The 24,953-nt window shown below is 40.4% G+C and overlaps 1 protein-coding gene across 2 annotated transcripts in view; it reads right to left on the bottom strand.

The window, feature by feature from the left end:
* INPP5F (inositol polyphosphate-5-phosphatase F) overlaps positions 1–24,953 on the bottom strand; it is a 41,484-nt gene that overhangs the window by 15,774 nt on the left and 757 nt on the right. Inside the window, exons 1-6 of one of the 2 annotated variants that reach the window (XM_051800379.1) lie at positions 24,767–24,779; positions 11,075–11,155; positions 3,524–3,660; positions 2,767–2,895; positions 1,898–2,065; positions 1,118–1,174 (exon numbers count right to left, since the gene is read on the bottom strand). In XM_051800379.1, coding sequence (XP_051656339.1) covers positions 1,118–1,174; positions 1,898–2,005 — 165 coding nt within the window. In that variant the 5' untranslated portion in view covers positions 2,006–2,065; positions 2,767–2,895; positions 3,524–3,660; positions 11,075–11,155; positions 24,767–24,779. Of the gene's footprint in view, positions 1–1,117; positions 1,175–1,897; positions 2,066–2,766; positions 2,896–3,523; positions 3,661–11,074; positions 11,156–24,766; positions 24,780–24,953 lie in introns of those variants that run through there. The other variant, XM_051800378.1, reaches the window with a different exon arrangement.

Below are 24,953 nucleotides of genomic sequence, written 5' to 3'. Positions count from 1 at the left end.
AGTAGTAATTTCCCATGTCAAGGATAGTCAGTTCAGATAGAACAGGAAATACAGGTAACTTATTACCTAGTTTCTGCTTTAAGGTAGTGTTACAACCTCTATGTGGGCATATACTATATCACATTTATATAGGTGGGTAGTTTTTAACCTGTTTTCAGCAAAACATACCAGCATAAGCTTCATAGGGGCCAACTTTGCACTCAAATCAACTGGTTCAGGGTTCTGCCACCCTAAAACATCAATTTCTTAAATAGAATTGAGATCCAGATTCTCCAATGGTCAGCTCTTTCCCCAAGGTTATACCATTTATATCCCCATTTATATCTTAGAACATGAAAAATACAACTAGTTAAACTTCTGCATCATACACAAATTATTAGAGGATCCAGGTTTACCCTGCTGTAACTCCATAACCATTTGATTATGTTAAATTATTAATGAAAAAGATGCAGGGCATAAAGCAAGATGTCTGCTGTCATCTTTAAAGAACATAAGACTTGGCCTAAACTGGCATACAATAGTTAGTAACTTAATCCTTTATCTCCAAGTTTAGTTTAAAATGAAGGGAGATCATATATTGAAGAAAGAATGGTGGTTCTATGTTTCTTTAAGTGTTTCTTAGCCAGGAAAATGTTTTCTTTGCTCTGAATAGCTGTTCAGAACAACTTGTTCTACACTGTTTTTACATTGATCAGCTACTCTGTTTAAGGAGAAAACACTACTCTCCACTACAGAAAACAAAAATCTCATCTCAAGAAAACTTTGGAATTCAGAGTTACTTCTGTTCTGGCTCCTCCTTATTATCAAGCTCAGCTCTGTCCAGGGATAATCCACTTCACAGATGAATACAACTTAAATTCAACTTCAGAAGTCAGCACAAAAATATCACACCAAGTTATTCTACGTTGTTTTATAGTAGTAGAATTTTAAATTCAGTTGAAGTTCATTCATTAGCAGCAATCACAGGCTAACTAGAAGGCTGGGGGAAGAAGGCACAGCCCTAATCCTGCCCTGTCTGCCAAGCAGGTTCTCAAGCAAACTTCTGAACCCTTAAGTAAGCATTTCAACTAAAACTAAAGAATGATTCTCATAATACATTTAGAAATAAAACACTCACATCGATGCTGATGAGATCTTCAATCATGTGCTTGTTCCAGAAGAATCTGTCATCAACCTGTTTGAGACAAAAAAGGGCAGGTTTTGCAACATCAGACACCCGAGTTCAGTTGTTTATTCACTGCAGGTGCACACACAGCTCTCAGAAGTGTTCAGTTCAGTTCCAGTCTTGCTGCTGGAGGCTTTTGTTCCTCTTCCTTGCACTGAATTTGGGCCCTGTCCTGCACCAGACACATCCTGGTGTTTCTGGAGAGTCTCCATGAAACATGTTCCAAGGCAAAGTTCCTACATAGAAGCTTTTAGCAAGTTTGACTAAAGGTTTTTATAAAGTATTTTTATCAGCTCAAGTTCTTCAGCTCACCAAAATTCTGCCTGAGCAACCAAACCCACTGGTAACTACACACGTACTCAGGTTTTATGTTTTTAAGTAAAGGCTGCTTAAAATACAGCAGAATGGGACAGATGCTCACTTTTATAACAGAAGGATAGATTTTGTTACCTTGAAAGACCTTGAAAATGGAAAGAGACAGTTCAAAGACACCAAGAAAGAGGTTTCTGGTTTAAAATCACTTCCATTATTTACACAAATGACGTTGGTCCAAGCCAGCACAAAGGTTTGTTACAGTTTAACAGTATTGCATAACTCAGCAAAGAAAATATGTTTTCATTGAAGTGGAAAAAGGAGTTACAACTTCTGCTTTAGATTGCAGTCAAGTTTGGAGCACAGACATCATGGAGCAGCACATCTCCCAGATGGAAGAATCAAACAGGACACACTCACTTTTCTCCACAGGGATAAGTTTGTTTTCTCACACGTGCTCTGTCTCTGCACAGAATTTGTCAGGTCATAGGTCAGGCTGTAGTAAAAGGAGTCTGAATCCATGAACATTTTGAACAATTCCTCCAGTAATCTCTTCTCCAGCCTCTCTTTCTCTTTGCTTTCTTTAATCTGAAAGAAAAAAAAAATGGCTTTTTTTATTTCTCTGTGAGTGACAAAGAGTCCAGGCCATATTTGCTAAATGCTATCTCTAACTCTCTAGGACAAACTCTTTCCATTGAGGAGTAGACTCTTAAAAATCCCAGCACAGACAATAAAAACAAGGGACAGCATCCTCAAAAAATATCATGTTATTACTTTTACCATTCAAAGCAGTCAACTTCTGGAGCTGAACATTTAAGTAGGATGTTTCAATCTCAAGAGTTTAAGAAACACTGCAGCCACCCATCCTAATTTTAATAAGTATTGTTTGGATTTGTTGTGCTAAAAGCATTTTGATGAGATTGTTTGGTGTTCTCTGAGGAACTGGGCACCAAATTTCGTCTACAATTCTGTGTGGTAAGAGAGATGTTTATGCAGAACAATCTGCAGAAGTTTAGAATCTCAGCAGAAGGTAATCCTGGTAAGAAGGAACTCTATCAGCAATTCTGCCAAAATTATGTAATTGCAAAACACAAAAAAAATCATAGAATTGCCACAGCTAAATAAAGTCAAAAAAAATTAAACTGAGCATCAAGACAGCAGTTCCACATTCTGCAGTTTTTCACTAGTTCTTTAAGGTCTTAGTACTCCATTTGATCATCCATCACAACCTTGGAATTATAAAGCAAACATTATGAAAAAAACCCCAAGGAAACAGTAGAAAACTTTACCTTCTTTTTATTTGGAGCAGACACATTTGATTTAATTTGAGTCAGAGTCTTCAGCAGAAATTTTGTGTCATCTGGGGACTGTGTTATCTTCTCTGGCTTGTTTATCCCAAAATGGTGCTTTTTACAAAGCTAAATAATGACATTGAATTAAAGCCAAGAATTAGATACTCTTTAAAAAGTCCAAAAAGAAATTTAATTAAAGCCCACAAAAATCAAGACTTGGATGCTCACAAACCTAAGGGAGACACTCTGAAATACAGGAGGAACAGGCAGGTTTCCATCTAGAGCCTCATTCTTACTGTGTTTTTTATAAAAGGCACTTTCTCCTGTGCTTGTGAGGATGTCTGCCTCAGTTTGACATGACTTGAGCATCCAGACCCACCTCAGCTTCCCACCCAAGTTACACTGTAAATTGGTGTCACTCACTTGGTTATTCTATAATAACTTGGTTATTCTATAACCAAGTTCTAGAATTAAGATTCCAAAATCAGATGAGAGCAAGAGCATCTATTAAAAAAAAAAAATACTTTCTCCTAGTTCAGTGTTGTATTCTCAATAAGCTTTATGAAATCTAGGGACAATTTTATTGTAACTTCCCTCAGTAGCAGAACTTGTGATTTCTGTTTTAAAAAATACTTTTAATCGAAAAATGTTATTTAAAAAACCACAACCAGGAAAAAAAAATAACTTTCATTTCACGTTCAAATTTCACTGAAGCAGAAGGAGGAAGGTCAGAATTCCTTGAGCACTGTCATACCTCCAACTCCAGGTCCTGAGGTTCTGTTTCAGAGAGAGGAATCACAGCTATCTTTGTTATTTTGCAAACCTCGTGATCTCCAGGGAGTTTGCCAATCAAAGCTTTCTGACGAATTAAAAGCAGCCACCATGGTAAATCTGGAAAAAAAAGAGAGATTAGTAGATGCTTTTATTTGTCTTGTCAGGCATTTACTTTGATAAGTTTGCCAGAAGCTTCTCCCCAGTGTAAAACCCCTGCCAGGAACCATTTGACCAGAAGACTCCAGTGAGTGATGATTCACTATTGCTGTGATTTGTCATTATGCATTGCAATAAAAAAAACAAACTCTAAAAAATACTTATTCAGCCTGTAATACAATAAGATTAACTATTTCATAGACTTACTAGAGGTAAAGCTACCCCTGCTTCATCTCCAGCCACCAGCAATCTCTGGGATGAAGCACAACCCCACCAAAGTCACCACTGGCAGTAAAATTTGAGAACAGCTGGAGCTCAGAGAGAAATAAAAGATTTGCCCTTTACAACCTCTGTTGTGCATCAAGCAGCAAACAAGACAGACACAGGTAACAGCTGATCACAAGGCTCCTGAGTTCAGAAATCTGGTGGGCAAACATGGGCTGCAGCATGAAGCAGTTTATATATGTTAAAAGCCTCATGAATCATTCCTGAAGTAATATGCATGAAGTGGCAGAGGAATTAATGGGATAAAAATTAATGAAGATATTGGTGCATGTCATACACACATTTAATTTACAACACTTGCAGTTAGAGCATCAACACTTCAGTGAGACAGGGAAACAGAGCAACAAACATTCCCACTGACTGCTGAATAGGGCCTGGACATTCCTGGATTTTAATCCCTTGGTTACAGCAGCAGCATGTCAGTTGTATGCTGGAATCAAAAGTTCTGTTAAGAGAGATGGAAAAGCCACAGAAAGTCTTCACAAAAACATACACACTTAGCATTTCTCCCAGCTGAGAAGAAACCAACGGAGTTGAACTGAAAAGTTCATGTATAAAAAGCCTGCTATGGTAGACTTGAATATGCTTCCACACTTGTGATGGCAGATTGTGTCATGTATTGTGCCTTTGAATACGATACACAGCCTTTGAAAAGTCTATTTAGCAGCTTTATAGCAAATACAAAGCCTGTTCTCCTTGCTCAGTAAATTCTAAACAGCATTTTATCCTCTGAGTGCTTAAGAGAAACACAGAAAAACCCAGCAGTGCCTTTTATCTGAAGAAAAGGAATAGTCATTGCAAACAGACAACTGTGTGCTGTGACACTCCACTCCTTACTTTGATTCTACATCACTATCTTTAGAAAAAAAAGACTTGCTTACGTTGGGCATTAAGAAGCCTTTAAAAATTTCAGGTCCTCATAGTCACAAATGTGCTGTGAGAACCAGAGGGTGCCTCCCAAAAAGGGAGGAGGGGAAGGGGAATGAAATGCACTGTTCCTGAACACAGCAGTGGAATCCTAATCCCTGCAGGATCAGGCACAAGTCAGGCCAGAAGGGATCCCAGGATGTCACCCTGCTCAAGCTCTGAGGTTGCACCAGGTTACTCCAAAGCTGTCACATAGGCACAGTCTCCTAAAAACTGGTCACAGGATAACAAATAAGGACAAGAGAGTGACAGCAAATGCCACCAAGACAGTCATCCTCACTGACAAGCAGGTGCTGGAACAGCTTTTCTGTACAGGTACAGAGAACATGACTTGGGGAACACCTGCCTTTGCCTCCAGCAACCACAGGGGTAAGATGGAAACAAGAAAAAGGAAGCTGAGGAAAACAGGACAGGTTCTGTGCAAGTGAACAGACCAATGAATAAGAAAATGCTTTTAAAAAGGAGAAACTGAAATGCTGCCAAAAACACCAGCAACAATGAAGATGCCCATCACTTCACCTAAAAAGAAGGCCTGCCCTTTCCTATATTGCTTTTTAGTAGGCAAAAACAACAGTCTCTGGAAGCCCAGGGCAATCCAAGCTTAACAGAAGGGTAATACAATAGGGCATCCAGACAGATATTCCTGTTGGGGAGTCCTATAATCTCATCTATTCCCACCTATGGAAGGCTGGCCACACAACTTTCTCCTGTGAGATCACCAGTGTAAGTCAGACAAAACAGGTACTCTTTTAAGCAAGGAGACCATCTAGAGCTCCAGTGAATTAACCAGGAGAGTTCTACTGGAAATAAGGATAAGGTAAAGGTATTTCTGAGCAGATATGCCATAGTAAAAAAAATGGAAAAGAAAAATCTCTGCCTACTCTTCACTTGACCTTATATTGACAAACCCTGGCAACAGCAAACAAGAACTTAAGAGCTTAATAAACCAAGTAGTTCTGTATCCCTTTGTCATTTTTTAAAATGCACTCAAATGTCATCCTGGTGTGCATTTCAAAACTCTTTGTATTGTAGCCAGAGCCACAGAACATTCAAAGAAAACAAGAATTCCCCAGCAGATCAAAAGCAAACAGTCAGGAAGTAATTATGTAGATAAAGTATGCCCTGAAGTAAAAGCTTCAACAATAGCCATAAAAGCAGCACATTATAATCACCAGCAATATCTAAATAACTGAATCCCAGCACAGAATATGTGCTTCTGCAGCACAATAAAAAAAAAGGCAGTTCCACAGAACTCAATTGCCTACTCAGTGTGTGAGGTATGGGGTGTAGAGAACACCCCAGCTGTGTGCCAGTCCAGAGGAGAGCATGTTTGAAATCATCTCTCAGAATCAGATGTTCATTTGTAGTGTTTCATGGACTGTGGCAGAGCAGATGGTAAAAACTACCTTAAAATACTGTATCTAAAGGAAGCTATTACCTCCCATTCTGCACTGAAATGGAAATTTAGTTCCTCTGTTGCTTCAACACTGTCAGCACAGCACTGCTGTTCTTCTCTAACACTTCCCAAACAATCCAGCATTTACTTTCCCCCAAATGCCTTTGCAGCAACTTTTTTTAAACTGTACAGGAGTTTACTAAAAATGCTGCTTTTTACAAGTATTTTGATTTTAGCCAAGAAATTCTGTGCTACCACTTTCATCCTTTCTGTTACTTGAACAACTTAAAAATTGGCTGCATGCAGAAAGAATGCTTTAAGCTGCTGGAAGTTCAGTTCCATATCACTGGAGAGATTTCAGATGCTGAACAGTTGTTTCTATCAAGATTCAGAGGCATGCTGACAAAAAAAGCTTTCCTTTCCTGGGGATAGGGAAGGAAGAACTCCACTTCCCTCCTGTTTACAGAGTCTAGGGAACCTTGGTAACAGAATTTAACCTGGGTCTTAATTAACCAGCACTGGAAAAACTCACAGAATGGATACAAGCAGAGAGATTAAACTGCACAGGAGTGTCCTTTGACCAAGAAACAGGAAAATGGGGCAGCAGTGAAGGAGTTAAGTGGAAGTTGCTGGAACTGGCCAAGGAATCCAACTTTGGTTATAGTTGGATATACAACTGAGCATATTCTTGCACTACAACGTTTGATCAACTTGCTGAGAAGTCTCTGATCACCAGTGATTCCATTTCAGGCTACCATTACCATTTTAGTGGATCTACTTTTTATCCTAAGAACAAGTAACACAACCTTCTTTCATCAAAATCCCAAAATAGAATTAGGAAGGAATTGAGTAGCTTCAATTATGTTGGGTATGCATGTGCACTGCCTGGGCCACAAAACAAAATTAATATTCTGTAAAGGAGACACTTTATGCAAGAGATGTGCTGGCCTCTATCTGGGAAGATCATGCAAAGATAGAATTAACTGTGCACCTTTACCAAGAAAATGTGCAGTGATCTGCTTCAGTAACAGCTCCACAGTACATCCTAAAATCCTTTTCCTGCTATTCCCATTGTTACTCTGCGTTTTCTTACAAGTTATCTTAGGAAAGGCCAGAAAATGGTAAGCAATCACATCCCTATATTCCAATATTCAATCAAGGGTTTATTGTTTGGGTTGGAATTCCCCCCTCCCCCAAAAAAAACCCAAAAAACCTGCATGTTTAAGGAAATTCAGTTTGGGGAAGAACCAAATGGTACTTTCACTAGACTTTCCTCTCCAGTGTGAGTGTACAGTTATTTTCAGTTATACAACTGACTCATGTCAAAAATTCTTTAAAGAATTAAAAAAATAAGCCATGTAATACTGGCTTGCTGGTTCCTATGAGACTGCTTCCCTGGTAGAAGCTGCCCTACAGATTCTTTTGTACAAGTCAAGCAATAAAACCTGTAAGATTAAGAGTAAATTAAATCCCATCCCTAGTTACAGCATATTGACAAGGGTGTTTCAATGCTAAATTACAGACAGCCCAAGATTGGTTACAGGGACATTTCAAGGTTGTGTTAGACCACTCCAGCATTTCTGCCATGAGCAAATCTTTCAAGAACATATAAGGATCTATGCCCAAGATATTAAAGTGCATATAGGGTTAGTGACAGCTTTACTGGTAGCAATTTCAACACCTAAAAAGGCATTTAAAGTTTCCAGCATTAGTCAGGATGTGCTAAGCATTTTTAAAACACACCAATATTCCTTTCCAATAATAGCTAATAACAGAATTCTGAGTAGGACAAGCCCATACAGGACTCTTGTTCACCAAAAGAATTTCAAATTAAGTGTTCTGATGTTAATAACCTGAGGGCAGGGGAGAAGAAATCAGAGCAGCAAGTCCTCCTGTTGCAGGTCAGGTCTGTGAAAAAAACATTTCACCCAGCCCCTGCAGCACAGAGCTCCAAGTCTGGAGATAATGGTCCAGCAATGTTAAATATTTATACAGCTCCTGCTGATAAAGTTTCCAGGTGACAAAGATTGATACCAGAATAAGTAATGAAGACAGGTTACTATTACAGACTGCTGGAGGATTGGTCAGAGGGAAACATCCAACTACACTTGAACATGATCAAGTGAGAGTTCATTGACAATAACAGGCTTCAAGAGATCTCTGTGAGATGTCTCAGCCAGCCCCTTGTTGTGACTTCACCTAAGGGAGAACACTTATCAGCAAATGTCAGCCAGGTCAAGGCAGCAGGAGAGAAGGACAAACAGCTGGAGGCTCTCTTTCTTCAGATGTTTAATGGTAGAAAAAAAACATGGTTTGCAGGGCAGTGGCATCACTAAATACCAGAATATCTACCACAAGAACAGTTTGTGGTGGTGTCACCTGCACAAGGCAGAGACCAAACAAAACATTCCCACTGCCCTCAGCAGCAGCTGAGTGGAATGCCTGGATGAGCACTATTGATGCAACAGTTCCATAGGACACATGGAAAGAAGAGCAGATATCAGGCTTATTACCTGATAATCTTAATTTGCATGACAACAGCAAGCTGACACCTGTTAAGGTGTCACAGCTGGGGAAAGTTTCAACTCAGATTTCATAAGCAGAGGAAGCACCTCACAATAAGCACACATGCAAGGGCATTCAGTTGCCATAATATACTAAAACCTTCCAAAAAGTACTTGAGATCTCCCCCCTCAAAAGGCTTTTATACCAGACTCCCTAGAGAGAAAGGGGGGCAAGGCTTTTGTGCACCCAAGTGCTTGGTTTAAAAAACAAAAACACCACACCCCACACAAACAAAAAACAAAACCAGTCACTGAGCATTTTCCCAGAGCAGTGAGAGGTCATTACTGGAGCTCAGCCATCATTCATCATGACCAGCACATGCTGAACAGCACAGAGAACCTGGGTGAGGAGCAGAGAAAGGGAGATGGCAGAGACTGAACTGCTTCATATCATCAGATCTGAAAAGGGGTGTAGTGCTTTGGGTTTTAGGCCTTCCTGGTGACCAGGTCAAAACTAGGGAAGTGCTCATGTCCCAGTATTCCATCCTATTTTGTACGTAAGCAAGAGCATAAACAAGAAGGAGAGAGGAGGGTCTGCCCTCTTCTCTTCCCCTGGACTTGCAGACAGCAGGTCCCTTATCCAGGAGTGAGCCCTGCTGGGGCCTGTTGTTTTCCTGATCCGACTGGAGAGATCTGGTACAGTGGCTTTTGTCTTCTTGAAGAAAGAATTAAAATTTTGGTTTGTTAGTTCTTTATTAGCTGTGTATATCTGCGTATATGGGGTTTTCTGTTTTGGCTGTGGGGTGTTGGGGTTTTCTCTTTCTTATATGTAAATAGTTTGGGGTTTTTTTTGCAATTGTACATAAGTTTAAATATATATATATATATATATATATATATATATATATATATATATATATATACATACATATATATATATACACTGCTTTAGTTCAGTTTATTTTGGGTCTTTTGGTTCCTCTTCCACTCTTCCCTTTCCTTCATATAAGGGGAGGGGGCTTTTGGCAGGATTTGGGGACTTGGTGGGGAGCCAAATCTAAATGGCTACAAGGGGTGGGTGAACAGCTCTGTGGGACGAGCACAGACCAAAATATCAGGTGAGATTCAAAGAAGATGGAGAGATGCAGCTGGAAAGAGGATGTGATCATGAACTCCATGGAGAGATGGGCTCTGAACCATGACTCCCATGTGACCCTGGGGTCACAGTAACTCCAGAGCTGTGTGATTCCCAGAACTGGGCTGACCAACAACACTGCTCGTGTGTTCCAGTCCCTGTTTTCCATTTGTGACACTGCCCCCCTGACTCAGCTGTCTCTATTCAACAGAACACAAACATCTATCTGATCCATTCCAGCACATCCTGCTCTCCTGGAACACACTTGAAACTTTACCTGTATTGATCATATTGCCAGGCACTACTTGAAATGCACTCACCAAAAGAATGGCACACAGCAAGTGTTTATGGCTGCCTTTCCTACCTGCCAGTAAATAGATATCCAGAGCTCCACTGGTAGAAGTATCAGCTGGTTTATATCAAAATAAATATTTATTACAGCTTCAGGGATTTGCAGCTGATAAAGCTAAAGGAGCACTGACCTTATTTTAAAGGAAAACACTACTACTATCAGTTAGAAACAGGCTTATCATTAAAATAGCAATGAATTCTACACCTGCTTTAATTTTATAGCTCTGTCATTTACCTACAAACAAGTTTAAAGTGTTCCTTTTGCTTTCCAAAATTCATCTACCAACGTAGCAATTATACTTCAGGTTTTTATACAGCACTGAGAATTCAAGCCTTATCCTTTTGTTAAAACTTCCATCATTAGTTCTTGTACCACAGTAGAACAATGAGAATCTCCTCAAAAGGATTATTCAAAAGGGGCTTAAGAATTTTATAAATCTCACACAGAGCCTCAGATAGGCCTTCAAATACAAGTTTCTACTATTTGCAAATGCAGTTCTCTATTTTTACATGAGTGTCAAACCAAAACACACACACTGGAGAACAGGGGGAATTTGCATTATAATATAATCAACTGTAATATAATCACTCTGACAAGTTCATATATTTGGGGAGTATTCCTCCAGTGTATAGAATACTACATCATTCCATTTCAGCTATGCAGTATTATTTGTAATACCACAGACTTTAAAACAAATTCAGTGGTAAATAAAATAAATATTAAAAAAACCATAACAGAAATAAAAAAAACCCATCAAAACAGAACTAACCACATACCTGTATGAAGCTGAACTTTACCAATGACTCCCTCTACAAGGCCCAGGCAAATGGGATTCCAAGCCAACAGAAGATCAGTGGCTGCAAAAAAGAACAAAGCTCCTGTTTTTGAAAAGCAAACTCAACAGGACAGTTAACCCAGTGATGGTCATTCTCTCCACTTTGCCCACCTCAGAGGGTAGAAAACCCATCATAATTCCCACAATAAGATGATGCACAGGCTCTTCCATTTCTGCTTAGCTGTGACCAAATTACTAAGTTTCCAACTTAAAGCCCTACCCCAGATATTTCCCAGATGTTTGAGGGGGGAAAAGAAGTAGCTTAGGGCTACAGTAATGTGTTTAATGGAGATTTAATTCTTTTAATATCCAGTTGAATTTGTAATGTAACCAAAACTTTACATGGCTATAGTGAAATGGAATACAGGTCACCAAGTTAACTACAGAGCCTCAAAAAGGCAGCAGATGGTAACTCTCAACCCCAGCTCCCTCCCAGAGTATCCCATCACTATTACTTTCACATCCTCTTTCTATAAACATGCACACACACACACTTCCTCTTCTGTTAAACTCTCCACAGTTACATGGAATATCGAAGCACACAAAGTTAAGGTTTAGGTTTCTGGTTCTCCTGCTGTTAAATTCCAGTGAAACACGTAGGAAGCAGAAGAGAAAGCAGAAGGCAATGAGAGTTTCTAACAGTGCAGTACCTGTTCAAGGATTCAAGAGTGGGGGAAAGAATAAAATTCCTAACTCAAATCTTTAAAGTGAAAGCAAATCCTTAAAAGCAAGTAATATCTCTGTAGTACAGAAAAAGCCCAAAGAGGTTTTTCTGTACCACAAAGGACAAGTTTGTTCTTATCAACCAAAATGCCCTTGTTCCAAGGTAAAAAGAGTTTCTCCAGTTTTAACACCCAGATAAATTAAGTATCTTAGCTATTGGTGTATGTAGATGAATATTTGAAAGGAAAAAGTCATACAGTGTAAGAGTACAAATCACCTACCTACATATACTTTATTTATGAGACCTTGGTTTCTTCTTGAAAGTCTGAGATCTGCAGGTGACAACTGATAGTGTGATTATTTTTACACACTTATTTTAAAGCATTGTACCCTCCTTGAAACTTTGTAATTGAGAATTTGATATTCCAAGAGCACGTCTTTTTTTTTTTTCTAACTTTCAGCATAACCTTTAATAATACACCAGACCCATTAAAGATGAGCATTTCCATGAGATCAACAGAAACTACTGAAGTCAGGGTAGATCTGGAATGAACTGATTAAATGGGACAGATCACATGTGCCTGTGCACAGGCAAGAGCTAAAAGCCCCCAGTGGCAGAATTTAAAGCAATGTTTGCAGGAGCAGGGCAGAGCTGCAGGGAACGTGTGGGACCAGCCTGAACCAAACTCCTGTTCTTCCCGTTCCACTGGAGCAGGGTGAGTTACTTGGGATGCACAGAATGCAGGAATCAAATGAACTTCTTTGGGAGACTAATCCAGAGAGTGGAGCACCAGGAAATCAGTGACAGTGGGCATGACAGTGAACAGTTTGATTTGCCCTCAGGCCTTGCTGAAGGACTAAAACACATCTTGTATCCTCCTGACGGAGACTTGTGCTCATACAGACCAAGTTCTGGAACAGCCTGAGCCCAGTTTCACTCCCAGTGACACACAACAACATCTGTGTGCTGAGAGGGAAATCTTCCCTGTCAGATTTACAGCAGAGGAACCCAGACAGCTTCCCTCACTCCCAAGCCTTCCACCTTCTTTCCCAGTTCACCCACACAATCCCAGCTGGGTCTTTCGGGCCTCTCCTAGAGCTGCACTGTCTCACACTTCATCTGCTTCTCGCTGCTTTTGCAACTGCCTTGCACATTTGGGTTCCCCTGTGACAGCCAGAAACCAGCCAGAGACACCAGGCAGCCATAAAAAAAAAAAGCCAGGCACAGGAGGAATTTAAAGAACCAAACCAGGGAAGGTCTACCATGGCAGTCACAAAGCCAGGAACCCAGACCACCACCTGAGGCTGTTTAAAACACTCCTGCCATGGTAAGAGATATTGGTGGGAAAGCTCTGGAGAGCAAGTGATGTTTTCTTCTAGTAGCTTACAAGCAATTAAAACAATGAGAAAATATTTTGGTCTAATTACAGGTATAAGGAAACAAGAGTGACTTGTCTAAGAAAAGGACATAAGAAAACTGGTATCAGGGACTGCACAGACAGCAGAGGTAGCCCTGGATATAACACACCATATCCAAGACTTCCACAGGAGTAGAGGCACAGTGAGAAACGGCTCTAAACTTTGACTGAAAGCACAGACAAGCTTTGGAAAAGAGGAGCATGTATTTGGAGTTAAATGCACATTCCACTTTAAGAGTTTAAAGACAGCAAATATGGATCCACCAGCTGGGCAGCACCAGCTCTTGAGACAAGTGTGATTCTCAAACTACTACTGCTGAAGGCTGACTGTTTTAAGAAAGTTTTCTATGGGGGAGGCAGGACATATGGAAAAAAACCCCACACATATTTAGCAACATTTGAGGAGATTAACATTTTTTTTTCAGTGTCCAAGAAAACTTAGATGCAAAGAGAAATGCCTGTTGGCTGTGGAAAAAATACCAATTGTGGAATCACACTGACTTCCTTTGGTGAAAGTGTCACAAGATTTATTTTTTTTCTTACACTATTTCCAGAGAACTTTCTATAGGAAAGTATGTGTGACAGCATCAAAGCAAGCAAGCTGTCTTAACAAAATAAAAACATATCTGGTTCCAACCTTCTGATTAGAGCTTTGTTACTGGTTATAGTTCAGCTTCCTGTGTGACAGCCATATCTCAGCTCAGAGCCAACACCCACTCATGCTGAATAAATACCACAACAGTAAATACCCACATGAACCTCTTGCTCTTGAAGAGTGAACTCTGGAAATGTGGGATGGATGAACCAAACAAACTGAAAGGTTTAAATATCATTCCCACACACACCCCCAAAGAAAATGGGGTTTCATGTCGAGTGCAGTCCTATTTTTTCCAGATAGGAAGAAGCTGTCTCTAACTTCTAACACTTTAAATTCTTCAAGATTGTTCTCTTGCAGCCACTGAGTCTGTCTGGCAAATCTGGCAGCAGCAACCTCCAGCCAGTATCTTGCATCTTTGAAAATTTTAACCATTAATCTTTGCTTATGTAAATTATTTTATATATATCTCCTGTAGGAATTAGTCTTTGACTGTAAAATACAGCAGAATTTAAGAGGCAGCATAAGTTAGTAGACAGTGATGTGTTACAAAAGGTATCCACATTCTTTTAAAGCCAAGGGGGAAAGTAACCATACAAAACAAAAATGAAAATCCTCAGTTGAAAGTTTTAGGGTAGCATACATTTCTGACTGCTGAATGCTAAAAAACAAAAACACATTCTGAGTTTGATTTTTATTTCTTTTTAACAGAAATGCCTATCAATAAGAATTAACTACCCAAGGCCCTATCAAAGGAAACACCAGACTTTCCTCTACACCCAAAACAGACTGAATGTTTTGAGATATAGCGTGAAATACAATTTTTATCAACACAGTTACTCTTGTTTCCCCACACAAACTTATCTTCCTAGAGATGTCGTACCAGTGGTCTCTGGAACCTCAAATAGCCAGGAACAAAGACTTATCAACCTTAAACTGCAACACAACGTTGTTGAAACAGACTTTTTACAGTATTGTGCTGGTGATAAGGAGCAGTCTCAAAATTGTCATTGTCCTTCAGAGCATCTATGTCCAGAAAGAGTCACTATGAGCAGTGAGCCGAGCTCCTTGGAAGATTTTCCCTGACTGGAGGAGTTCTCTGCTGTCCTCAGTAGATTTTAATTTGAGAGAACTGCCAGTTTGACAGGCCTGAACACATGCCCACAACACTCTGAGCTATGTCCTTGCTTACCAAGTCTCCATCCTGAAGCACAAAATTGCTCATTCCTTCCCTTATCCCACTAACTAAATTCACGCTATTGAAATAAATGTTGCCTCTTTTTGCCGATTCCCGTCAGAGATTAAGGATCCCTGACAACACATTTACCACTCACAGTGATTGTATCAGCATTGTAGCTGCAGCACAATGGAGCTTCCGTCACAAATTCTGAACAAAAGCAGCTTTGATGTGATTCCTTCCCCACCCCCCCTCAGAGCTCACCAGCAGACATGCAGGGCCACCAAACACCAGATAAAGTTTCTTTAATGCTTTGTGGTTACACAAACATAACCCTGATAAAGGTGATACAAAAGCAACTTGGAAGTGTATCAAAAGCCAAAACTGCTTTCTGGTTCCTTCTCCGATCCACCACCACCAGCTGAGCTGATCCAAGGTCAGGCACAAATTCTGACAAGAAAACAAACAAACTGCTGCTTTGGGATAAACACAGAAGGATTGTGTCTGGAGAAGAGCTCTCAGCTTCCTTTGGGGAGAAAGCAGGAGGAAAAACCATTTCACTTGTACCCACTTGAACCCAGCCCATACTCCTGAGCTGGTGTTTGCCTCAGTCCATCACAGAGCTGCAGTTATTGATAGGGAGCTGAACAGGAGCCAGAGTGTGCCCTGGGGGCCAAGAAGGCCAATGGATCCTGGCCTGGCTCAGGAACAGGGTGGCCAACAGGGCCAGGGAAGTGATTCTGCCCCTGGACTGAGCGCTGGTGAGGCCACCCCTGGAGTGCTGTGTCCAGTTCTGGGCCCTCAGCTCAGGAAGGACATGGAGGGGCTGGAGCAGGGGCAGAGAAGAGCAACAAGGCTGGTGAAGGGACTGGAGCACAAGTGCTGTGAGGAGAGGCTGAGGGAGCTGGGGGGGCTCAGCCTGGAGAAGAGGAGGCTCAGGGGAGACCTCCTCACTCTCTGCAACTCCCTGCCAGGAGGGGGGAGCCCGGGGGGGTTGGTCTCTTTTCCCAGGCAACCATCAGCAAGACAAGAGGGCTGGGTCTGCAGCTGTGCCAGGGGAGGTTTAGGTTGGATATCAGGAAGAATTTCTTTGCAGAGAGGGTGCTCAGCCATTGGAATGGGCTGCCCAGGGAAGGGGTGGATTCTCCATCCCTGGAGGTGTTTAAGGACAGACTGGATGTGGCATCAGTGCCATGGGCTGGGAACCACGGCGGGGTTGGATCAAGGGTTGGACTGGATGATCTCTGAGGTCTCTTCCAACCCAGCTGATTCTGTGATTCTATGATTTATCTGTCAACCTTGCTGCAGCTTGGAGGGGATACACCTCTTATCTCCCTCAGCCTTCCTTGGCCTTCAGGAACAGACCTCAGCTAGAAGGTGTTTCCTGTCACTGTGCTCAGATAAAAACCACACACCACGGCCCTGAACACAGCCCAGGTTATGTGTGAGTGTATGAACACACACACAAACACAAGCCATTGCTTAAAGACTTTTCCCACAATCTGACAGAACAGCAGATCTCAATCATTTTTCACCCCTCAGCACAAGCAATAGAAATTTACACAGCAGAAGTAAAATAACTCACTGTATATCAAATAAATCATTCTGCTCTGCTCATGTAACTTTCAGCACCTGAAGGGTTAATTTGCAGGAAGAAAACTTCAATCCTGTTTTTAAATAGATTTGATTTTTTTTTTCTTTAAATTGTGTCTGCTTTAGATCAAAGACAACGGCAAGACTTTTTATTATTAGAGTTATTTGACCCTTATGACCTTTTGTGGCTTTTCAAAAGAAAGTCTGCTTCCAAGTTCCAGCTCATCTTTGAACAGTGTTCTGAAATATTAGCCAGGATTAAGAGATTACAAATTAACTGGGAAGACTTAAGAGTATAAAGTTGAACTTCTTTCTCTTGGAGGAAATAAAGTACTACTTATGCAAACGAAACTTAGGCTAATTGCGTTTTCCTTTCAACACAGATTGCTACATTTGTATTTAAGCTACTTGCAGAAAGATACTTAGTATTACAAGCTCTTAATTGTCATAAAGTGTTAACTTTAAAAGCAGCGGGGATGGGAGCAGAAAATATAAGTTCGTGTCACTGCTGCAAAAGCAGGGTGCAAGTCCCAGAGAAAGCACCTAAGAAAGGAATCCTTACTACTCGTTCTGAGAGAGAAACACTTCTTTGTATTCTGCTGCAGCCATAAAATCCCCCGAGTCACCAGGCACTGCTTGGGAAACTGGAAAACATGCGGAAAATGTTCAGTTGTCTGGAGAGTATCCAGTGTTACATGGGATTGCACAAGGAACTCCTGTACTGCAAGTGGCAACAAACTGCTGCTCCCAGTTGTTTGCTCCAAACACAACTTGACCCTGTGGATCAGTGGCCTCCAAACTTTATCAGTTTTCCACGCCAGGAGAAGAAATATTTTAGCATGCACACCAAATACACACGTATTTATTTATAAATTATTGACATGCTCTACTGTACTAATATTAAACACATTATAAAACGTACAAAACCCAGAAGGTTTTGATGGGTGAAATAAAACACTTCTAAAATGGTGTTTCTCTTATCTTTTTAACGGTATAAAATATTTTCATCCTGCACCCCCTTTTAGAAACCACTGATGCAGGTGGCTAAAAGTGTGCAACAAGCTGCCAGATGCATTTCACCTGCTAGAAATCAGGATCAGCTCCTCCCAACCCTTCCACAAACCTGTAAATACTGTTCAGAAAACTGCCCAACAGGGACTCTAAAATGCAAATGTGTGCCAAGCCACTGAAGCTCAGAGGGTTGGTTTTTTGGTTGGTTGGTTTGGGGTTTTCATGCACTTTAGAACTTCCCTTAATTCTTCACGCTGCTGAACTGCACCAGTGAACACTCACTTTCTCAGAAGCAATACAGGAAAGGAAATAATATCTTTTACCCTTCTAAAAGCAACAACACTGCACTGATTAATATTATTACACACCAACACACATTCCCTTTTCCAGCTGGTATTTCAGCCAAGCTCAAGTTGCTCGTGGGTATACCCTGAAAGCTAAGAAAGCAGGAGGTTGTCTGCATTTTTTTTTTAAATCCTATTTACTCTGCAAGAAGGAAACTGTCAAACAGGAAGGAGAAAGATTTTATTCAAACCTCCTTACAAAACTGACAGCTTAAACACTGTGTTCACTCATTCTGAGGATACTCTATTCAAAGTTTGCTCAGTTGCAGCTCACTGAAGACGAATGCAAGAAAGCTATCCTAGCCTCCAAAAATTTAAATATAAACACTAACTGAGCAGAAGGATTTCACAATTATGGAAATTAGTTTGTTTTGCTAATCACTGAGCTGACTTATGCTAATGCTTCTTAAGAGCCATGAGAGCATTACTGGCATTGGCGTGGTGAGCCGAGTCTAAGCAAGGTGAAGTTTTCCCTCGCTGTCACCTGTTCTTCTGACACCACAATTAACTTCCCTCTTTGATTGCCCATCTAATCAGACTCAAAGCACAAAAAGAATTATGGATTGGAAAGAGCCAGCACTAAATAAGGGACTTATACTCAAAAACTTGGCACATGTGTTTCAGGAACAGAGAGTAAAGGATTTCGTGTCACACACACCACACATATCCTCCCTCTTTATTTTCTTTTCTTTTTTAACTGTTAGGGACAATTTGACTAGTTAATCAAATCACAAGCAGCAACATATCATTTAAACATTACTGGAAAGCACGTCAATATAGGGAAAAACTTAACCATCAGTCATACGTAGGAAAGTTGCTTTTTTCCCTAAACTGAGCAACAGACAAGGAGAAAAACTGAAATTTAACAATTAATGACAGACCAGCATATTTGCCATTTACATTTTGCAACTACCTCTCAGGCAAAGTCACATACTTTCAAATTTGGCTCGGAATTCTGTTGTGCACAATGCTGGCATCTTTTGTGCCATTTACTTCAGCATCTCAGCATGACTTTGCCTACTATCCCTAATATTTTATCAGAGATAAAGACTTGCTAAATTGCTCAAAATAGAACTTAAGTTTTCCAGCTCAAAGTATGTTCAAGTGCCTTGCTTTCAGTTTTTCAGAGACACAGCAGACACTGCTTCAGGGCTCTATTCAAGCAAGACTTCTTCCTTAAAAGGAAAAGCTAAGTGTTCAACTGGTATTTCATTCATTTTGGTTCAGCTTTTCAGGAAAACAGTTCTCTCCCAGTTTTTATTGGGGAAGTAATTAGAGATGTTTGGAACAAGAAAACACAACTGAGGATTAAGTATTAATGCTCCTGTTTACTAAAGCAGAGCTTTCATAAAAAACAGGTTTTGCACTATTTCCAAATTCCTCCCCTAGAAACATATCCAATAATTTCTTCTCTTCTTGATACTCTGTTTCCATTACTTTGCTTTCTACAAAAACAATTAAAATGCAATGATTTTCACAACTAGGGAGTTGTGGAGATGATGAGTTCAAATAACTGGTGACCATCAGCTGGGTGAACTCCACAGACAGGTATTAGAGCACTTCACAGAAGGTTTAAACAGATCAAGGGAGAAAAACCTGCACATATCCATAGCACAGCCCTCCTCTGTGGACTCTGTTTTTTCCTCTTCTATCTCACAAGTGTTAGTTCCTGATTCTGATTTTTTGCATGTGATTCTCACAAAAGTAAGTGCTGTGGCTAAATCACAATTGAAAATCAATTAGGAGAAGGTTTTGTTGATATTCAGTTAAATAAAGAGAGGAGTTAAATCATCCTAGATCAAGTTGAGATTACCACACCAGGACAGTGGGTTTTCAAGAAACACAGATTTAGTCGTGCATATTCTCAATTAGAATAACAACATACATTTTTATAACATCCAGAATATTCATTAAGCAGAGCCACTCTGAGTCACAAGTTCACAGCAAGTTTAACACTTAATGAAAAACAAATTTGGCAACTCTAAATTTGCATCTTCTCTAAAAACTTCAATGTACATTAAAAATTCATGTTCTTTATAACATTAAAGAAACCCAATGCCTCTAAATACCAACAAAAAAGCTTTCATCAGAAGCCTCAAATCTTTGAGACATTTGAGGGTAAAAAGCACATTCTGTCAAACTCTGGGCCATGAGTGTCAATATACAAACCTAAAGAATGAGTTTCTGAAACCCATTAAGCTTTATTTGAGACATGTTTGCTACTGCACTGAAGAATTTTCTTCCAAATAAAAACTCTAAACATCTGAGAAGTGCCATAGGGAAATATTGAGTGGAAGTTGCTCTGGAGTCTCTTGAATGCCAGGGCTCCTGTGGCAGCTGCAGCCCTTTGGAAGAGAAGCAAAGGAAAATATTCTCCTATTGTCAGTCCCACTCTTTCACCCAGCAAATGTCCCACTGCCCGGCAAATCATTCCCCCAAGTCACACAAAACCTTCAGGGAAGAGTCTTAAAAAAACTCTCACCTTAAAATCTACAGCATGAACTTCCTTTCTGGAACACAACTTCAAGGGCTCTCCTGTGTGTTTAACAGTATCAGTTTAAGACCATTAAAAAAATCTCATTTCAATCTACAATAATTGTTTTGGAAAAGCCCAGGTAGCACATCAAATAAATGGCTGCCTTTTCATGCAGTTCAGAGAGTTTAAAACTTAAAAACATTAAAGTTTTAATGTTTCCTCACACATCCAGCACTGAAATACCAGCCACACTGTTAAACTGTGAAAGAACCCAGTAAGAATAACAGTATTCTCAGATGAAAAAAGACACAAGCCTTTGGTACAGATACAGACCTTTCTTATTTGAAGTCAGTATCTTCTGTTCTAAATATTTTAGTTGCAGTTAGTCTGCACTTTCCCATTCAATATTTAGTTAATACTAACCCATGAGATCAAAGATGAGCCTAACCTCTGCTAGCAAAATTCAAGGCACAAAAATCCACTTGAATTAGATTCATTTTAATGAATCTAAAAAAGAAGGAACCAGCAACACCAGAATATCAAGCCTGAGAAGTTTTTCATGTCCTTAAAACCTAAAACCATTTCAGCACAGGCAGGAATTCCAAGACATCTGTGCATCTCAGTTGGGACAAGCTTGGCATTTCCTTCTTCATAGAAGGAAAAGAAGAAGAAGAAAGACAACTTGTCATCTGCTAAGACTCAACAAGAAAGTAAAGAAACCCCTGACCTCAAGATTTATTTAATTCTCACCAGGTTAGGCTGCAGCACACTATTAACCCACGTTAAGTCTCAGTTTCAGGTTTAGTATGCCCTGTAAAAAGAATCATGGATAAAATCGCAAAGTAGACCTTACTTATTAGAAGCAGAAAATAATTTCTCTCTCATAAATACATTTGAAGATCTTGCCTCACAGTCAGAAGCTACAACGTTGACTAGTGTATATAATATTTAATCTGCAAAGGATACAGAGCAGCCCAGCCCAGTCCCCTCTGTTCTCTTGCACAAGAAGGAGAAAGCAGCACCAGGGCCCCAGCTGCTCAAGATTTCAGCACACATCCTTGCTGGGTTGCAGCTAATAGAGATCAGCTCTGACATCTGGTTTGTCACAGATGCCACGAGTACGTGGTGCTGACAGCTCAGGAAGAGTAAGGAAGAGAGGGAGCAGGATGAGCAAGCAAGGGTGAGAAGCAGTGCAGCAACCAGTGCAGCTGAAAAGGTGTCAAAAAAACAGCTTGAGGTTCCTTATGAAGTGACTTGAAATATGGAGAGGATTTTTCCAAAGCTGCAGCCTCCTGTGGAATTTGTTTCCCAGAATAGACAGGCAGTTTCCAAGACATAGTGCTGAAACTCAGGAAGGCAATTTTACATAAAATCATTCAGCAGCATGAGTTAGCACTCAGGCCACCACCCCCTCAGAGCCATGCCCAGGACTACTCTGGAGCCTTAAATTTGCCAATATATGTATTGGTAGCAGTGGTTTCACTCCTTACACCATTCATCACTAGTTCAAGGCCTTCACTGGAGCATTTTCAGGCATGAGACTGCACACAAAGGAACTCCTCCAGTCTGCAACCACAAAGGACAGCTCAGGAATCCTGACAAGTGATTTCTACACAACTCCTGTAATGCCTTTGAGGAGAAGGCAAGCAAATGCTAGAATATTAGATGGCTTTACGATTTCTATTTCAGAAAAGATATCACACTGTCAAACTTAGACAGTGTCAAACTTATCCTCAAATCTGTCCCCTGATACTCTGAAAATAATGTTTGGCAACATGTCCCTCACTGGAAGTATTTAAAAGGCATTGCTTCAGTTGCTGGTTCACAACCATTTTCAACAGATGAAAATGAATACTGTAAAAATAAATTCCTAAAGTGTTTATTTAAAACAGACAAATGTTCATTTGCCTCTATCTACAATTCCAAAGTAAGACACGCCTTAACACCACCTCACTCTTACAGGCAGAGGAAACTGTGGAGACTTTGAGCATGACATCCCTAAAAGTTGTGTTGGAGTAATTCCAGTCCGTGTGCCACTCAGTATCTGACAGGGATTTTTCTCCAGGGTGGTGGGAGGCAGCATAACTCCTGGAGACAGTTTTAGTGGCAGCTATTCCCAACCTTATTTAGCACGACATTACTGCCTGGAGCCAACACAATGATAATAGAAGTTTCCACGACACAACATAGTCTCATTCCTTTTTCTACTGATAAGAAAACACTGAGAAGAATCTAATGCCTTCAACACTTTTGCTCCTTTCTATACATGTATACACAGGCAAATATAAACACATAAATTATACCAACACCATCAATAAAAGTCTGTGCATAACCTGGGTACAACTACCAGTCAGGAGTAGCCACACAGAGTAATTCAAGAGTGAAATCCTGACCAAGACCTGATGGAAGGTATTTAAGGCATGGCTGAACAACACATGTTTTTTCACTACACTGAAAACAATACACTGTAGGCAGCTAAATTCCTTAAAAATCCAGGATGCCAAAGTGAGTAATGGATTTCCTGCAGGTGACTCATTAGTGCTTTCATTTTAGAGAGTAAAAAAAAAACCAGAAACATCTTGTAAACACAAGCAGACATCCTTCAAACTAGGGCCGACCTCAGGCTTTGCTCAAGGCAAATATTTAACAAGATTTTTTGCCTTTTTTTTTATTCAAGCTGTTATCTCCACGATTCAAAGAGGTCCAAAATACAGCTTTTAAGATTAGCAAATTTCTAAACATGCCTTCATAGTTGAGGGAGGAGAGTATTCTAAAGCTTATCACCAGCCCTTTAGATTCAGACCTACCATATAAAGCAATATTTTGCAAGGTTTACCACTGTTATCTATTTCAATCCATGAATGCACAACAATTAATTCAGAGCAGCCTCCGTGGGACAGAATAAAACCAAGGCCTCCAACAACAAGCAGAGACACATAGTTAGATTACAGCCTTTTGACAGATTATTAAACATGTCAGCGAACACAAGTTATGACTTTGTTTGTTTTTTTTAACATGGCAATGACTCATCACACAGAAATCCATTTGCTCATTTCCGGGCAGTGGCCTCGATTATAAATGTAATAAAACCGTAAAATTGAGGATGTGCAGCTTTGTCTCAATACAAGAAAGAGCTATTGATCCAAGAGATACTTCCTGTAAGATAACTGCTTCTTTCTTGGTTTTACATTTAACATACTAAGGGAGTTCATCTCCTAAAGTCTGCTGCCAAGAAGATGATCCACAGACAGGGTTGGAAAAACTAAACTACAAACAGGTTGGAATGAGAAAGAGTGACTAACAATCAAGAGTTTCAAGCAGACCAAGAGACTCCAATATCACATTACCTCTCGTTGATCTGCAGGTCACACACAAGAGGGATCACATGTGAACTGGCTGAAAATGGAGAGGCAGGCTAAGGGCAAAATGCTGCTGAGCAGCACAGACAAACTGCTGGGCACTGGCAAAGCCTCCGGGAAGTTAATGGACACCAAGAAAAAATAAACAAACACAGCAATGGCTGCATGAAAACAAGGGATTGATGCTCGTAAAGTATTGGAACACCAGTCTCCAGAACTGCAGCTCATTAGTTTGTGCCTTTATTAGTCTGGGTCAAGTAAGAGCTTTCATGCCTATGCAGATAACTACAGCTATCACAAATCTAAACCTGAGGGGCTGGGGGGTTTTGCACCCTGTGAGAGCATGTATTTCATTGACCAGCAGTGCTTTTTGCTAGCTTAACATCAAGTATTTTGTAAGATCACTTAGCAATCAAAGTACTGCTGGGTTAGTGGAGCTGATAGACTAGGATTAGTCATGCTAACTTGACACACACTGTAATTTTGTCTAAGAGACACAAACAAACAGACTGCATTGACAAGACACAACTCAAGGATGAAAACATAAAACAAGCAGTATGAAAAACAGTTCTTTGGGAAAACACAGATAACAATGGCATTTGATGTGTACCTATAAATTTGTCCAACCTTTTTAAAAAAGCTCACAAAGCACTGTACTCAGACAACCAACCTGGCCACATGCACACTCAGCCACCGCTTTTGCCACAGCACAGATCCCAATTTTAGAAAGCTGTGAGCAACATCTGTGCAACCTGCCACATGTTTGGTGAAACCCACAGCTATTTAGAGCACCTTTAACACAGAAGCAGGGTCAGTGTGATCCTTTACATCAAAGCTACACGTGAGAATCACGGAGTCATACAGTGGTTGGGGTTGGAAGGGACCTTAAAGATCATCTTGTTCCAGCCCCATGCCATGGGCAGGGAGCCCATATTACTCAAAGCAAGACAGTTTATAAGGGCGGTATTTCGGTTTATGGACACCTTTACTGACCGACCTCCCGGGCAGGACAGGATAACCACCACTGTTTCAAAATTCCCATTAACACAACTCCGTCTCAATTTTTGTTAACGTTCCCTTCAGCCTGATACTAATACGGAGAGTGGGTGATACGCAGCACTGTAATTGCCATCACACAGCCACCAAAAAATTCCGAAGCGCTTCAGAAGTCACAGCCTGGCAGG

This window comes from Manacus candei, unplaced genomic scaffold, assembly GCF_025592945.1.
Source record: "Manacus candei isolate 608988 ecotype Guabito, Panama unplaced genomic scaffold, ASM2559294v1 h1tg000050l, whole genome shotgun sequence".
Classification (NCBI taxonomy): Eukaryota; Metazoa; Chordata; class Aves; order Passeriformes; family Pipridae; genus Manacus; species Manacus candei.
Note: the sequence above shows the minus strand (reverse complement) of the source record. Positions and strands in the feature narration are given on the sequence as shown.